Source organism: Eptesicus fuscus, chromosome 21 (assembly GCF_027574615.1).
Source record: "Eptesicus fuscus isolate TK198812 chromosome 21, DD_ASM_mEF_20220401, whole genome shotgun sequence".
In the NCBI taxonomy this organism is placed as follows: domain Eukaryota; kingdom Metazoa; phylum Chordata; class Mammalia; order Chiroptera; family Vespertilionidae; genus Eptesicus; species Eptesicus fuscus.
In genome coordinates this window covers 1,194,407-1,211,930 of record NC_072493.1, presented here as the reverse complement: position 1 = coordinate 1,211,930, position 17,524 = coordinate 1,194,407, and the positions used below count along the sequence as shown (strand labels likewise).

General features: G+C 47.2%; 1 protein-coding gene and 1 non-coding gene across 4 annotated transcripts in view; both read left to right on the top strand.

Annotated features, from left to right (window-relative positions):
• Window positions 1–293: 293 nt before the first annotated feature.
• Window positions 294–368, top strand: MIR9338-2 (microRNA mir-9338-2). The gene is given in 1 exon segment (NR_130579.2): window positions 294–368. It is a non-coding gene; the product is annotated as a microRNA mir-9338-2 (primary transcript).
• Window positions 369–12,456: 12,088 nt separating this feature from the next.
• The window catches only part of GNAO1 (G protein subunit alpha o1), a 115,314-nt gene continuing 110,246 nt past the window's right edge, over window positions 12,457–17,524 (top strand). For all 3 annotated transcript variants that reach the window (XM_008152325.3, XM_054710423.1, XM_008152327.3), the window contains exons 1-2: window positions 12,457–12,574; window positions 12,786–12,828. In XM_008152325.3, the coding sequence (XP_008150547.1) occupies window positions 12,457–12,574; window positions 12,786–12,828 (161 nt within the window). The remainder of the gene's footprint in view (window positions 12,575–12,785; window positions 12,829–17,524) is intronic.

Here is a 17,524-nt window from a genome sequence, read left to right as displayed (position 1 = left end):
GAACCACCATCATCCAGAACTGCCAGAAAGCTGGCTGAATGGAAGTCCTACAACTAGAGATAAAGAAAAAAGCACACTGAGACTGGTAGGAAGTGCAGAGGCACAGAACAGGCTGGTCTGGGACCCACGTGTGCCGCTTTTTTAATCTGTAGGGCAGTGATGGTGAACCTATGACACGCGTGTCAGCACTGACACGTGTAGCCATTTCTGATGACACACGGCCGCTGAGGTGGCCGCATGCCAAGGATGAAACATTTGCTGCTCCTGAAGATGAAACATTTGCGACTAGAGTCTTGGAGTAGACACTCTGTGCCGGAGGTCTGTAGGCCAAAACAACAGAAGTCCGGCACAGAGCGTCTAGTTCTGGACTTCCGGTTAAGCCGGGATCTTTGCCCTCACTTCCGCCGGCAGAGCAGGGAGCAGCGGAATGCAGTGGGGGACGCATCTTTGGGGGCCCTGCCATTACAAGTAACAAGGCCACAGCAACCATTATCTACTGTTCTGGGGTGTCATGGATTTCTAATCCATCATTACTGAGATAAGTGAGGGGAAGGCTGGGAGAGGCGAGGGTTTGTAGCGTGCTATGGGTGCCGTTTCCCCCCATTAGAAATAGCTGCAGCCATTTTAATTCACATAAGGAACACCATCTTGCTCCATAGTGCAGACTCCATTTCACCACTATTACTATTGTGCATCCTTATTAACCCCTATTTCTGCTTCTTAAACCTGCCCTTTCCTAAAAAGACAGTTATATGCACCATTTTGTGGTTAGTTAGGCTAGTTAACCCCGAATTGCCTGCAGGCCTAACAAGCTATCTATAATTCTATCTTCTGTCACTGCCCCCCTGATGGAGAACCCCAAAAATAAAAAACTAAGGTTAAGTAAAGGAAGTGGTAGTAGCAGTGGCCGACGCTTTCAAGAGACATGGACTGAGATGTATGGCTTTATAGAAAAAAATGGCAGATCATTTTGCGTTCTATGTACTGAAACAGTAGTAAGCAGAACGTGGAATATAAATAGACATTTTGAAACTAATCATTCCCAGCTCTTGGAAAAAATGAGGATGAAAGGAAGGAATACATTTCCAGGCAGCTACACCTTTATAAGAGCCAATCTAATTCCATCCTTAAATTTATGAAAGGCTCTACAAATTTAACATCTGCAAGTTTGAGCATTGCTCACTCTATAGCTCAGCATGGAAAAGCACTCAGTGAGGGAGAATTTATTAAAGAAACTCTCCTAAGATGTGCACCAGTTCTATTTCACGATATGCAGAATAAAGATGCAATTATTAAGAGAATCTCTGAGTTACCACTCAGTAGAAATACCATAAAAGACCGAATAATGAGACTGAACACAAACGTACAACATCAATTAAAGAGAGACATAAGGAAGTATAAATATTTTTCGATCTCTCTTGATGAGTCACATCACATGCTCAGTTGGCCATTATTGGTCGATATTCTGATGGTCTCACAATAAGAGAAGAGTTGATAAAGTTATTATCAGTGTCAACAAGTAAATCAGGAAGCAAAATATGTAAGGTTGTTATACAAACATTTCATGACCTAAGCATTGATATCTCTAAAGTTGTGTCAGTGACGACAGATGGGGCACCAAATATGGTGGGGGGAAAAAGTCGGATTTGTCAAATTGTTTACAGGAGCTATTGGACATCCGATTGTGCCTTTTCATTGTATTATCCATCAGGAGGCTTTATGTGCCAAGGCAGGATTCACCGACTTAAACGACTTAATGTCAGTTGTTACAAAAATAGTTAATTTAATAGCTGCTCGCCCCCTTCACAAGCGAGAATTTTCGGCACTTTTACTTGAGGTTGATTCTACCTACAGTGGACTGCTGATGTACAATAATGTAACATGGCTGAGCCGAGGCAAAGTTCTTGAGCACTTTGTGGAGTGCTTTGAAGAAATCAAGGTATTTCTTGAGGATAAGGATCTGGGAAACTTTCCTCAGCTTAATGATGATAAGTGGGTCAACACCCTGATGTTTTTTACAGATCTCTCTGTTCATATTAATGAACTGAACTTAAAGTTACAAGGTTTAGGCAAAAGTATTGACATTATGTTTGGATACATAAAAGCTTTTGAAAGTAAAGTTAAAATTTTCAAGCGAGATGTAGAAACTAAAACTTATAAGTATTTTCCTCGAGTAACAAAGTATTTTGAGAAGGCCAGTGCAGCTGTACAAAATGAAATGGAACTCTTTCATATGAAGTACCAGCATGTTTTAGACTCGTTACTTGACCAGTTTAGTGATAGATTTAGTCAATTTAGAAGTCTAGAACAGACCATGAAAATAATTAAGTATCCTGATGTAGTAGTCTACAGTAGTTTGGAATTAAATGGTTTCCAATGGATGCAAATTGATGATTTGGAGATGCAACTTGCAGAATTTCAAGACAGTATCTGGGCTCAGGTGTTTGTTGACTTGAGGTCAAAGCTTGAGAATCTGGAAAGGTGCCGCTTGGAGAATCAAGAGGAGTGCCAATACGAACAGGAAATTTGGAGTGCGTGGAACCGACTACCAGACGCTTTTAGCACCCTGAAAAATATAGCAATGGCTTTACTCACAATTTTTCCCTCTACATACTTTTGTGAGGCCTTATTCTCAGCGTTAAATAATATCAAAACCAACAAAAGAAACAAATTGACAGATGAAGTTAGTAGCGCTTGCTTGGGCCTGAAGTGTACAAAATACCAACCTTCAATTGAAGATTTAGCCAATGAAATTCAGCAACAAAAAAGGCACTAATAGGCAGGTTAGTTAAAGAATTCCCCCTCCCCCTCACTTATCTTAGTTCACGGCACCCCACACAAGCTAAATAATATCAAGACCAACAAAAGAAACCGACTGACGGATGAACAAAGAAGTCACTAAGCAGGTAAGTTAAATATTTAGTTTTTGGTTTATTAAATACAATTATATATAACAATTATACATTTATGTTATTTAAATTATAAATATCGCAAAATAATGTTTTTTCCTCAAAGTGACACACTACCCGAGTTATGCTCAGTTTTTGGCGAAGTTTGACACACCAAGCTCAAAAGGTTGCCCATCACTGCTGTAGGGAGATCTCTCTTGTGGAGGCTGCTCAGAGGAGCAAGGGGTCCCAGCCCCACACCAGACCCCCAGCCCAGGCTCTCAGAGCTGAGACAAGAAGTCCCTACGGGCAGTAAGAACTACAGACAGTAAAGACCAGTGCGGGTTGGGGCTGAGTGACACACAGGCTGCTGGAGACCCAGCTGCTCCTCTTTAAAGGCTGGCACCAGGAACTGAACTTACAAGGTCCTGCTTCCTCTGAGCTCCAGCACCAGGGCGAGGCTCTGGGGAACACAGACACATATGAGGAGGAACTAAACTGTCTGGCAGCGGGGCAAGAACCAAGGGCGGCTTTCTCCCAGACGGAGGTGCTCACAGGGATCATTGTTCCTATGCTGGGACCTCCCCAGTCCTAGGGCTGACTGGCAGCCATTTCTGTTTGCTCCACCCTGATGATTCCCTAAGACCCAGCCTCAACCAATTTACACCCCACCCAAGCTATGTGCACCGGCTTTTGCGTATGAATGGCCTGTCCTTGCTCAGGGTAAAATCTCTCAAACAAGCTGCAGCTGGATCAGCGAGCCCCAAACCTACCAATAAAAGGCCCAAGACCTGACACCAGCACCAGCCTGCCTTGCTTCATAGCTGGGCCTCATCTGGGCACTTCCAAATCCGATACAAAGAGGAGGAATCTGCAGATCTCTCTGTAGCTCCTGCTGGGTGGCCCCAGGGAGTGGCTGACTTTGCACCTCCTTGAAGACCCAAGAGCCAGTATACCCAGTGGTCAGTGTGAGACCATACCAGATTACAACTCTTCACATCCATAAGAGACACACTCAATGGGCAAAAGCCCCACAGCAGCAAGTCCTGCTCCATAGGGGTGTCTCCTGCACAGCAGCTCTCCCCCTGTAGTCACAGCTGGTCCTCACAGCCAATTGGCCTGGAGGTCCATTTCTCCCAGTGACACCAACAGCAATCAAGGCTCAACTACAACAAGACTGTGCTCTCAGCCCACAAAGGGGTGCACCTAGAGCTCCCAGCTCAGGTGACTGGGGAGGCTGAGACACTATACAAGGCCACTCTACCACCCCAAGGAGACATGGCAGCTCTACCCAGTACATAGAAACAAACACAGGGAAGCAACCAAAATGCAGAGACAAAGAAACATGTCACAAATGAAAGAAATGGAAGAAAGCAAACTACTGGATATAGAGTTCAAAACCACAGTTATAAGGTTACTCAAGAATCTTCTAGAAACCTCCAAAAAAAATGGAAAAGGACCAGTCAGAAATCAAGCATACACTGACTGAAATAAAGAATAATATACAGGGATTCAACAGTAGAGTAGAGGATTCTGAGAATCAAATTAACGATTTTGAAATATGAGGAAGCAAAAGATACCCAATCAGAAGAGCAAAAAGGAAAAAGAATCCAAAAATATGAAGATAGTGTAAGAAGCCTCTGGGACAATTTCAAGGGTGCCAGAAGAAAAGAGAGCACAAGATATTGAAAACCTATTTGAAGAAATAATGACAGAAAACTTGCCCTACCAGGTGAAAGAAATAGACTTACAAGTCCAGGAAGCACAGAGAGTTCCAAACAAGAGGAACTAAAGGAGACCACACTAAGACACATCATAATTAAAATGCCAAGTGCTAAAGACGGAGAATCTTAAAAGCAGGGAGAGAAAAGCAGTTAGTTAACTACAAGGGAGTGCCCATACGACTGTCAGCTGATTTCTCAACAGAAACTATGCAGACCAGACGGGAGTGGCGAGAAATATACAGTGATGAATAGCAAGAACCTACAACCAAGATTACTTTACCCAGCAAAGCTATAATTTAGAATTGAAGGTCAGATAAAGAGCTTCACAGACAAGAAAAAGCTAAAGGAGTTCATCACCACCAAACCAGTATTATAGGAAATGTTGAAGGGTATTCTTTAAGAAGAAGAAAAAGATAAAAAATATGAACAAAATGACAACAAATACATACCTATCAACAATTGAATCTAAAAACCAAAATAAACAAATAAGAAATCTAATGAACAGAATAAACTGGTGAATAAAATAGAATCAGAAGCATGGAAATGGAACAGACTGACCATTCTCAGAAGGAAGGGGGGTGAGGGGCGGAAAGAAGATTAAACAAAGATCTTATATGTATATATGCATTACCTATGGACACAGACAATAAGGTGTCGAAGGCCTGGGGCAGGGCTGGAACTGGGTGGACGGGAGCAATGGGGGGAGGGGCGGGGGAAGAGTGACATCTGTAATACTCTCAACAATAAAGATTAAAAAAAAACAACACCCAAGGATCAAATCAAACACTGTTGAGAGGTTGCTATAATTCAAAGACCAGAGGCTTTATGTACCCTGATTGCCAGGGATCATGTGTGTTATATTTAACAGTGTATTCCCAGCACCTAACACAGAGTCTGGCACACAATAAACAATTAATATGCATCACATAAATGAAGGCAATGATAGGGAAAATATTCTTATCACTATTTTTTTTGCTAAGCATATGTATAGGGGGCAATAAAGCTAAGTATAGAAGTGGAGCAGAAATGGGAGAGAAGGAAAGAATGATTGGTGTCACTGTTCCTAGAAGAGAAGGAGAGGTTCTGAAGTAACACACACACACACACACACACACACACACACACACACACAGGGATAATCAAATTGATGAATTCCAAAAATCTACCCTTCTTCTTTCCCTGCCCCATTCATCCCACCTCTCAATCCGGGATCCCACCATTGACTTTTTTTAAGATTGCCTTTGGACATTCATCTCATTAATTTCAATCACTGTCTGCCTTTACATTCAGTGTTTTCCGTGAGGTGTGTATATGCCCTCTCTGTTTTTAATTTACACTGGATGTAAGTAGTTCAAAGTCCTCCCCCCTCCATTTCATTTTCTCTTCTCTTAGGCCTCTCCCAAGGCTACAGTGGTCTTGGGGAAAGACAGCTGACTACGGGGGCAGCTCAAGAAGAACATTGGTTCAGTTCTTTTTTCTGCTTCAAGCTCTGAACTGATTCAAGCTAAAAGTCCTATGGGATAGGTGTCTGGTAGAAAATGCTTCTCTTTCTGAATTGCCCTTTTTCAATTTTATAGAAGTGCTCCCCCACACACATAGGAATTTCATACAATGTTCTCCTCTGCCACAGAGGTCAGGGTTTTGCCGGCCTTTGGGGAACAGAAAACACGCTCAAATGTCAGCTCAACTGAAGAACCATGTTACCCCACTAGAACGCCATGTTCTTGGTACTTGGCAGACTGGAAACACCCCAAACCACGTGCACTTCAGAGGATGCAGCCAGGTCACGAAATGAAGCCCGTTTAGTCTGGTCAGACACTTTTAGTCTTCTTCTAGAAGGTTTGAATTCATTGATAGCCTCGCCCTCCCACCACTCACAGTTGTTACGGCCAATTCAAACTGGTTTTAACTGAGTTCAGACAAAATTCACCTACTTTTTGCTTTCGCAAATATAACAAAAACATTTCTATTTGTTAAGAGCAATGCAAAAAATAAGACTTTGGACCTTGCAGCTTGCAGAAGACTAATGAGATGATGTCTAAAATGTGTTAGGGCTGCATGTGTGAAAGGCTCTGTGGAGATAGGAAATAAGATAAATAATGCAAGAAACCCTTTTGTGTCAGGAAATCTGTCTTCTGGAGCACTTAATAAGGTTTAAATAAATATTTTACAAACGTGTACCTGTTCATCTTATCTATCAATGCCAGCCCCGTTAGGTTGAAAAGTACTATTATTCTCATTATAACAAATAAGGATCTTGGTTTCTAATGAAAGGAAATTACAACAGGGACCATGGCTGTTAAGTAACGCCTTCTTATTAAGCTAAAGCTTCCAACTTTAATTTCAGCTCTTGGACAATCTTATCAATTTGAAAGCTCACATCCTAGGCCCTTCCAACTTCCCACTCCATTCAAGCCAAACGCATCCTTGTGGAATTCTCTTACTCTCCTACATTGAGAAAAACCACGAAGCAGCCCCTCTTCAGGGTTCTTGTACCATCAAAGTACAACAACTAACGCTGTTGTACAACTCTTAAGAACGACCACATAATGGACTTCAACAACTGAAGAGCTCAATTCAATTACCTGCGAGCCTTAATCTGCCCCTTTATTCAAATCCCTTCATTTAAAAGTACACAAAACCTTTTTTCTTCCCCTGGCATCTTTTATTCCTATTATAAAGAAACTCATTTATTTTTATAAACTCTACAAAATAACAAATGAGACACAAAACTTAGCCAAGAATTTTCTGATGGGAACTTCAAAAACATTTGCTCTTCTCACATGCTTCTAAAAGCCAATAAATCTCTCATTTGTGTGTTTAAAATCAGTGCAGTTTCACACGTCAGAACCTTACCTGAAAACATCCATTACCTTTTTCAACTTGTCCAATCTTAAATTTTTTCTAGAATCACCAAGTCCCAAAATTTCTATCAGAAAAATCAAAAAAGTTGCAGAGCAGGGAAGAACTTAAATATGTGATTTGGTTTAGCCCTTGCTTATAGCCAGGTGAATTTAATTGAGAAGTATTAAAAATGATGACCTCTGGACCATGGGCCTTTCGGGATACACACAAAGTGAACAGGTCACTCAGTCACCTCAACGGGGTTTGCAAGTCCGCTGAGGTGTTTCTCAAAGGGCATTGGCATCCCATGAAGGAGAAGGTCTCATTGTAGAAATGAACATTTCCTGGCTCCACCTCAGACTTACGATTCAAAGTCCAGGACCCAGGAATCTGCATTCTTAAAAAGTATCCCACGTAATTCTTATGCACAATGACATTTGAGAACCACTAATTCAGTAAGTCTGAGAGATGTGCACAAAAGACTATCCGTCAGAGAAGTGCTGAATATGGGTAAAATAGGGGCCTTCTAGTGACATAAAACAAATCTTTGATTCTGCCCTCATTAATGCCAGATATTTATCACAAAACACTAAGACATATACTAGTCTGACCCAGACATTCTAAATTATAGTCACCATTAAGTTAGATTGTGAACTATCAATTTTATAATAGAAACCCTTCGTGCAGAAAACTAAAATCTCCAGTGATCTACCATTCTCCCTAAAATGTCTAATTCACTTGACACTTAGTTTGATTTCATTTGGCTCATGAACCACACGTGTTAGCCTATTTTCTTCCCATGACAGTAGTGTTCATAAGGAGTAGTGCTTTTCATAATTTTTCCTTTGGCAGAAATACAAAACACACACACACACACACACACACACACACATACCACACCAATTAACATTTTTTTAAAAGTTGAATTGAGAAGCATGTGAGATACTGGATTTTAAGAAAGTAAGCTCCGAGCAAAAGTGGTTGACACATATAGAGTCTATTTAAGCCCTCCCGTGTTGTACACAGAAAAACCACGTGGGGACTGGCTAGCAACGCAGATTGCAGAAGAGTGTGACTTGGTAAGACAGGTGACAACCTTTAACAAACACACTGATCCTCATGTGGATGGTTTTGAGAGAACATTCCAGGGATTTCAAGATTTCACGAATCCAAGCTCATATCTAAACCTCCATTTGAGTTTAAACCAATATATTAAACACCACAGATTGTCAATACACACATATCTAGTAAAAGTAATAACAAAAGGGGACAAATAAGGAAATTCAGTTCCTCATGACAGCCCACATTCTGTACGTCAGAGCGGGAGGATCTTATGTCATAAGTTACTTCCTCCTGAATTAGAGCCACCTGCAGTAAAAAGGCAGCCTAATGTAGGCTTTTGCCATTGTTCCTTTTAGAGAGCACATAAAATATTCTAACTACCTTTTAAAAATAAAAAATGTGTTTAACAACGTGGGGGGGGCAAGGAGGAATGCTGACGGAGGGTGGAGTAAATGAGCATTATTCTCTGGCCAACAGCAATGACCAGAGAAATATAATTCTGAAGATCATATAAAATAAAACCAAATGAATTTGATCATTCCTGATGTTAGGATTGTCATTTCCCTATCCCCACAGGAATTCATTGTGGACAGATATTGGGGTATTATCTAATAACTAATACCTCACAGAGAACAGGGATGTTCTCATCCTCACTTCCTTTGGGGGGGACCAGGATACAATAGGGTTCTAGGATAGGGAATTTTCTGTGAGTCTAGGAGGCAATGCTTTATGTACTTATATAACATGCTATTTTTCAAATAGTCCACAAGCCTGTAAAAGGAGCCCTGGCTTATTACTTAATAATGACCCCGTGATCTTGCATAAGTTCCTTAACCCTCCCCCCAGAGGCTCAGTTTTTTCAGCTGTAAAATAGGTACTCAGGTCAATCTGGATTCATGAGTTCTTCCTCCTCCCACACCACAGTACCTGAGGGTTATGGAGAGGACCACATGAGATCATTTCTACAAAAGCGCTCTGTAAGCTGTGAAGCACAATGTACGAAGAGGGTTGCTATCCGTCTTGTACGAAGCCCATCAATAAAGATGCAAAGTGACCAGAACAAGAAAGCAAGGTAGACAAACCTGAAGTACAACGTCCATAAGTGCCTAGAACATTACTCTGTACACAGTAAGTGGGTGCTTTTTAAGGACTGAGTGAATAAAGAGAAACACACACACACACACTCACACACAAAATAGGTTTTCGTCTCTACCAGACCAGGTATGATACCAAGAAAGAATAAATATACCAAAAATCAAGGATAGTTTGATTCAACCAAACAAGCCACAATGCCCCTAGAGCTTAGCTCTTAAGAATTACTTGATATGTAAGAGCATTAAAATATAAAATATAACCCATCACCTGCAAAGAAATGGTTATAGTCTTACCTTTCAAGCTTTCAAATGTCGTCTTGTAGGGATAGAAGAGTCTTGGTGAGGCTGCTGAATATTTTCCGTTATCTGATAGATCTGCATAATCATCCTGGCAAACTTATGAGGAAATAAATGCTATTGAATGTTGGGTACCTTAGCTCTGTTTTTGATCTGGAAAACTGACTCTCAGTGACACCCTAATTTTAGGCAAACCAGATTTTATCCCCTAAGCTCCCCTCTAAACATACACACCAAAGTAAACTGGAGTGCAGGTGGGGTTGGGAGGAGAGATGGGGAAGAAGTTATTTACTTTATAAAACAACTCTTTCTGAGTCCTTTGTCAGATTCCTAGAAAAGTAAAATGTGGCTCACATTTAGATATTCAAATTGCATTACATGCCACTTTTGACATAGCTATTTGTGCAGAATGCGGCAAACCCATACTGGGAAATAATTTAAAAAATTCAGGGGAAAAATGTTTTCTCCTGGGTGGGCCTGAACTCCACCCCCACCCCCCATTGCAAATGTATTTTTATGCTGGGTAACGTTTCCAAAACAGGGGGGGGGGGGTGTATTGTGCTCTATTGTTGAAATGAAACAAACAAGTTTGCTTTCAGAGTCACAGAGAGGCCCAGCTATTGGAAAACACGTTTCCCCGGGCCGCTTGCCTCTCCTGTCCCCAGGCAACCTCTCCCTCGGCCCTCGCTCTGGGAGGTCCCCCGGGGCCGTCTGGGGAGCTGATGTCTGTGCAGTGAGGACTGGCTTCTCCGAAGTCTGAGACCACCCAGAACATGGCTGATGTTTGGCGAATGTGTACGCGTTCCCTCAGGACACGGAGTAACTGACCCGCGTTTCTGGGTCTTCATGTGCAAAAAGAAAATAGATGGGGAAATTTTTTTTTTTTTTGAAGACGAGGGAAGGAAGAAAATCTGTTCAGAATTCGCTGTGTGGACTTGTGTTTTGGGAAAGGGCAGGGCAGGAGAAATCAGTGCGAAGACCTCCGCCAAGCCAAGCCGCCTGGAAGGAGCGGAGCGCCCCGACGCCGCGCCGGGAGCGAGCACTCGCTGGAGCCGGGCGCCCCCCCAGCTCCCGGCGGGGCTGCCGGCGCGGACACCGGGGGCCGAGGCTGGGGGCCAGGCCCTGCTTCGTCTCCTCCTGCTGTGTGCCTCTCCGCACAGCCGTACTACGTGCTCCCTAAAGGTTTGGGGGGCGCAGGAAGCCATAATTCCGCATCCGCCCCCACGCCTCAAAGGCGAATTCTCTGGAACGCAGGTTCCTCAGACCCACGGTCTCCTCACGCTGGCTGAGGTCCTTCGGCCTCGGCGGCCGGAGAACCACCACGAAGGCGAGCCGCCCGAGCCAAGATGGAGAGGAAGCCGGAGAGGGAGAGGCGGCGCGGGGCGCGAGCCGGGAGGCCCACCTGACGGCCGCGGGGAGGCCCAGCCCCGCGCTCCCATTGACACCGAGGCCGGCGCCGCCCGAGCGCGGGGCGGGGAGGGGACCGGCGCGCGCCCAGCCCGGCCCCGCCCCCGCCCGGGCCCGCACGCGCCCACCCGGGGAGCCGCGAGCCCCAGGGAAGCGAAGGGGGTGCGGGGAGAGCGGGGGGTGGAAAGGACGCGCCGCGCGCGCGCCCCCGCCAGCTGACGCGGGCCCGGGCGCGCGCTCCCCCGCCCCCGCCCTCCCGGTCCCCGGGGCCGGCGCGCGGCTCTGCTGACGTCAGCGGGCGGCCCGGCCGGCGGGGTGCGCAGAGCCGCTGGCGCACCGCGCGCTGCGTGGCCCCCTCCCCCCCGGGCTGTGGCGCGCGCGCTCGCCAGCCCTCCTTCATTTTTTGCTCCCCTCCCTCCCGGCCTCTCTCGCTCCTCTCTCCCCTCCGAGCTCCCGGCTGCCCGCGGCTCGCTCGCGCTCTCCGGTCTCCTGTCGGCTCCGGGCGATGCGAGCGCTGCGAGACCGCGCCGCCGCCTCCCGCTAGAGACTGTCCCCCGGGCCGGCCCCCTGCCCAGCCCTGCCCAGCGCGCGGGGGTCGGCGAAGGCGCCGCGGACGCACCGACGGCTGAGGATCGGCGATGCACATGCACTAGCAGCACCCCCCAACCCACTCCCTCCACACCCCACGCCGCCGCCGCCGCCTCCTCCTCCGGCAGCAGCGGCCGAAGGACCCACCCTGCCCCCCACCACCCTCCGCCGGCTCCGGCTGCGGCTCCTGCCTCGACTATTATTTTATTTATTTGGGTTGTGCACCAGCCTCCGCGCCTGCAGCCCGCGCCTCCTCGGACCGCGGGCTCCTCCTGCCTCGGCTCCCGAGCCCCAGACCCCGGCCACCCTCGCCTCGACACTCGCAGAGCCCCGCCAGCTGCCGCGAGTCTCCGCTGCTAGAATCTTGTGAGCGGCTGTCGTTTGGGGGGGCTCTGGTTTCCCCACATTTCTGTTTTTAGCCAAAGGGAGGATATCGAGATTTTTTTGTCCCCCTTTGAGCTCAGGCTCTGCTCTCTGGGGGGGTGGGGGGCGCGCCGAGCCGGGGAGCCGTGCCAGCCGAGTCGTGCGGGCTGTGGCAGGGAAGGGGCCGCCATGGGATGTACTCTGAGCGCCGAGGAGAGAGCCGCCCTCGAGCGGAGCAAGGCGATTGAGAAAAACCTCAAAGAGGATGGCATCAGCGCCGCCAAAGACGTGAAATTACTCCTGCTGGGTAAGCACTGGGCCGACCCCCACCGACCCGGGCCGCTCGGCACCCCCCCGCCGCTCCCCACCCCATTCGCGCCGGGAAACCTGGGCCCCGAGGGGGCATCACCACGATCGCCCACCCTCTCGCATGCCTTACCCAAGCCCCCCCCCCCCACACCCTCCACCCCGTTCCCCAAACTGACACTGACCAGTTTCCCCCCTGTCTGTCCCAACAGGGGCTGGAGAATCAGGAAAAAGCACCATTGTGAAGCAGATGAAGTAAGTCCCCGTGGCATTGGTACTTTTATTAAGAATTATTTTTTATCTTTGCTGTTACCTTGCTCACTCCACATTGCTCTCCAGGCCCGGTTTTTAATTTGTACACACACACACACACACACACACACACACACACACACCTGGATTGGACTCCCCTCCCCCACTCCCTACCCTGGTTCTCGGTCCCTCACCCCAGCTGCCTGGGTGGGTGGTTTTTTCTTGGGAGGGGAGACAGGGAGAGCTTGTGGTTGTGTGAATGACAGTGTCCGCCATATTGATCAGGACCTCACACTATTGGCATGGTTATGATCATTGCTCTTGCTCGTGGGGTGTTTTGTGTGTATCACTGCCTCCATTTCCGTCTCTATGTCTGTTTCCTTCTGTTTCTCACTCCTCCCCCCTCCACCCCCTACCCCCTACTCTACATCTACAATCCCATCTCCCCCGCTCTTCTCCTGGGGCAGTGATTTTGAACTTGGCTAAAACATGGAGGGGACCCAGCCCTAGATGGCTGGGGTGGAGGATCAGATGTTTGCTGTTCATGGATTTGGTGCTGAATTGGGAGGCTGTGGTCCCCCCCGCCCCCCCCAAGAAAAGGGAATGAGGGTTAGGGGAAGGGGCGTGTGGTCGGGCAGGGCTGGGTGTCTAAGTGGATGTGACTGGCACAGCTGTGATCTAAGGCCGAGGTGGAGAGGGGAGGCTGGCTGCGAGCTGAGTGCCCGCCCCCTGCTGCCCCCCTCCTGCGCCCCCTCTCCCAGCGTTTGCTGTCCTGACACCGGCAGTTTTCCTTCCCCTCTGGCCTTTATCAGTGTATTTATTTACACTCTGCATAAGCCGCGGTCCGTGTAATCTGCCCACAATGCGGACTTCAGGCCCCACTCGCCACCGCCCCTTCTGCCTTAGATATCAGTTTCCCCTCCTTAATTAACTGGGGGTGGATTTGAGTGATGGTGGAAAATTAAAACAAAATGGGATATTCGTTCCCTTCCCCACTTTCTCAATAAGGAGCCTCGCCCCTCCTTCCCACTCCCGGGCTCGCTTCTTGCCCCATCCCTGGCCGTTTGAACCCGGGCAGGTTGCTTGGGGCGGGGGTGGCCTGCAGGGGAGGGGTGCAGCCTCCTCCTCTCCTGACCCCGCTGCTTCCGCGGGCCTGTCGGTTCCGGATGGAGGAGTTCCTCAAGACCATTTAGCGAGGATTCCGCGTCTCTTTGCTGTGACACCTTCGTGCACACAACAGCTCCTAATTAGGGGTTGCTGTGCAGTAAACAAAAATGATTATTTTTCAACTTGACAGAATAGCCAAAGTAATTGCATCCCCTTGGAAAACAAGGGAAAATAAAAACCCCTTTCGTGGAAAGGTGGGTGGGAGACGAAGCGTGCTGGCGGTTTCAGACACAAGATGCAAAAATTCTTGCATGTGTAACAGGCATGACAAGCGGGTTCTAGGCGGCGCCATGATGGTAGGGAGCAGCGACTTGGAGACAATTTTCCCGTCTGCGTGACACGTTCCTATTTTTGTGCGAGAGGCCCCTGGGACTTTCTGTGCAAAGGCCCCCTCGGCCCGCCGCACCCCTCTGAGCCACGGGTAATTCGGCCCGGGTTTCTCCGGGGCTTTTTGCAACACAAACGGATGGGGAGGCGGGGCCTGGGGAATTGCTCTTTGCAGCCAGGTGCGTGTTGCATCTACCGGGAGCCCTTGCAGGTCGGTCAGTGCCCGCAGAGCCACCCCTTTCGCGCCAAGGGGGCCATGTGAAAAGTTCAGAAGACTGTAATCCGCAGTGGCGGGCTCCGAGCCCCGTGGCAGCCCGGGCCCCCGGCCACCGGAGCCGGGTGGTGTTTCAGGCGTTGGAGTGGTGGACAGCGCCCAGCCGAGGGCGAGGCCCGAAAAGTCGATGGTGCTCCGCTCGGCAGTGCTCGGCAAGGCTCGGCGCGGGCTGGGTGCGGGGCTCGGAGGGACTCGTTGATGTTCGGAACCGAGTCGGAGGGTGGGGGGGGCGGGCGGAGAGAGCCGAGCTGCTTCCTAGGGGGCCGAAGGCGTTGGGGATGCTCAGGGAAGAGAGAGAAGAAAGGGGCTGGTATGCTAGAGTCTGCAAATTAACTTTGCATCTGCCAAATCAACTCCTTACCTGGTTTTCTTAAACATGCCCCATAAATTAGGTTGGTATAATAAGAAGTTTAAAAATACACACTGAGTCCCCCAAAGGGCACCTAGCCTTTTTTATTCAAAGATAGCAGGACTCTCTGAGGAAATAGGTGTGCCATTTTAGAATGAAAATTCCTAATTATGTCCTGGGGCAGGAAATCTTAAATGAAGGCTGTATGTAGACTTCCCTGGGAAAGTCCTGCGTGTCTCCTATTTGGTTCCATTAAGGAGGAGGGGGCGGGGAGAGAACCACGCTAAGCTTGTGATGTTTTAGATGGTTAAATCAGACCTCCAAGCATTTGTTTTCCCTGCACCCCCATCCCCTCTTTTGTCACTCACAGGACACCTTTTTGGAGAAAAATGTCAAGCAAGACTGAGATTTTGTAGGCAAAACTATTACTTTTTGGTTTTTGGGGGGTTTTTTTTTAAGGAAATACAACTCTTTTTAGGAACTAGGCTACGTTTGCTCAAAAGGTCTGTCAGAGAGACTTCTGGCCCATGTAAATTTTGCTACAAGGGACCCTGGTGGCCTATCTGGAAGCATTCATGAATGGCAGCTTTTTCTGTACGTCCTCCAGCTTGGCTTGAAATAAATCAGATCAGGGCCTTGTGCCAAGCTGGATGCAGGACTTGTTTTATTAACCACAAAATGTGGGATTGGTGTCACTGTATCCTAGTGACAAATTCTTTTGAGTCCTCCCATGCAGAGATGATTTTGCTGATCACCACTTGGCTGAGCATCACTTGAGTCAGGAGAATTGAACTGTGGGTGGGGCTGGGCCTGAAAATCGAGGTGGCATTTCCAGAAAGCAGTTTCGGACTTGCCTGTGCAGTACCATCTGTGACCAGCCCATCAGGCCCTGCATACGTGTTCATTCGGTTGCAGTTTTGTTTTACCTGGGCAGATGAAATTAGAGTTCTCCGTGGGTGACATCCTACGAGAACTCACTGATTTCCTCATGGGGTCTGCGATTTAGTAGCTCAGCCTGTTGGATAGAGGGGCAGACTGTGGCTGTTCAGACATAGCCAGATCCTTCTTAACCAGCATTCAGACGAGCCACGAGCCATTCCATGCAGCCTGTGTTGTCATCCATGTTGTAACGTGCTAGTTAGAAGAAGGAACAGGCTTCCACACATGCCTGTAATAACTGGAGTTGTATGATAAAGCACTGGCTGGCACATGCTGCTTACCACAAGTGTCAGCACCTGCATCAGCCTAGGAACATTGAGGGAGACTGGCTTTTGGGGTTATTTTGCTTGATGCATGTTTTAATGGGAAACTTGCATCCACTTTAGAGATGTCACTGATTCGACTGTCCTTTTAAAAGCCTGGTTCTTAATACTTTATTAAAACTTTCGTTTGAACACAGCTTTCTGGGTTTTATTGAATTTGTGTATGTGATTGTGAACTAGTGTGTGGGAGCTGTGTGTCAAGACAATCCCAAACACTTTAGTGCATTTTGTAACAGTTTTCCGAAATAAACATTGATCATTGGAACAGCACAAATAGAATTTCACACATACTATGAGTAATCAGTGTCCTTTTCTACGAGTGGGATTTTAAATAATTTTGCTTACTTGTAGGTTGTGGCCTCATCTTTGATAAAACCTCATCTTTTTTCCCCTAATATTTTTATTTAATTTATTTGAGTGATGGAGGGAGGGAGAGGGAGAGAGAGAGAAAGGAACATTGATCCGTTGCCTTCCTTCCATGCCCCGACCAGGATCAAACCTGAAACCCGGGTATATGCCCTGACCAGAATCAAACCCATGACCTAAATGTCTCGGCATGGGATGATGCTCCAACCAATCTAGCCACACCGGCCAGGGCCAACCTCACCATTTTGCCATCAATGGGACTCTTTTAGTTATTCAGACTAATCAAGATTCTAGAATAGTTCATTTTATTTAATTACCAAAACCTTTAGAAAGAAATCTCTTAAAGAATTCTATTTTAGCCCCAGCTGGTTTGGATCAGTGGATAGAGCATTGGCCTGAAAACTGAAGGGTCCCAGGTTCGATTCTGGACAAGGGCACGTGCCAGGGGTTGTGGGCTCAATCCCCAGTAGGGGGCGTGCAAGAGGCAGCCAATCGGTGACTCTCATTGATTTTCTATCTCTCTTTCCCTCTCCCTCTCTGAAATCAATAAAAATATTTTTAAAAAGAATTATATTTTATGAAGTATCGAATCAACTGAATATCACTTTAAGTGACTTCCCATTCTGAGCAAATAGTAACAACTGCTCTTTGGCCATCCACCTGATGAAAATGTAAAATGAACTGCGGCGTTGCCATGGGCACCACAGTTTGCCCTCATTTCAGGTGTTGGGTTTTCTGCGATGTCCTGCCCAGGCTCTCTGTCTCTGGAACATTAAGTGGATTTTTGGGAAGATAAGAGATTTCAAAAGTGACCGTGAGGCATGGCCTTCTAGCTGCTATGCTATGCTTGACACAAACGCACAGTAAATGGAGCACTTTGGCTGTGTGCTCAGTGCCGTTGTAAACCAGATTTAAGGATTTGCCTGATAAAGACATCTTGCTCATATAAATATC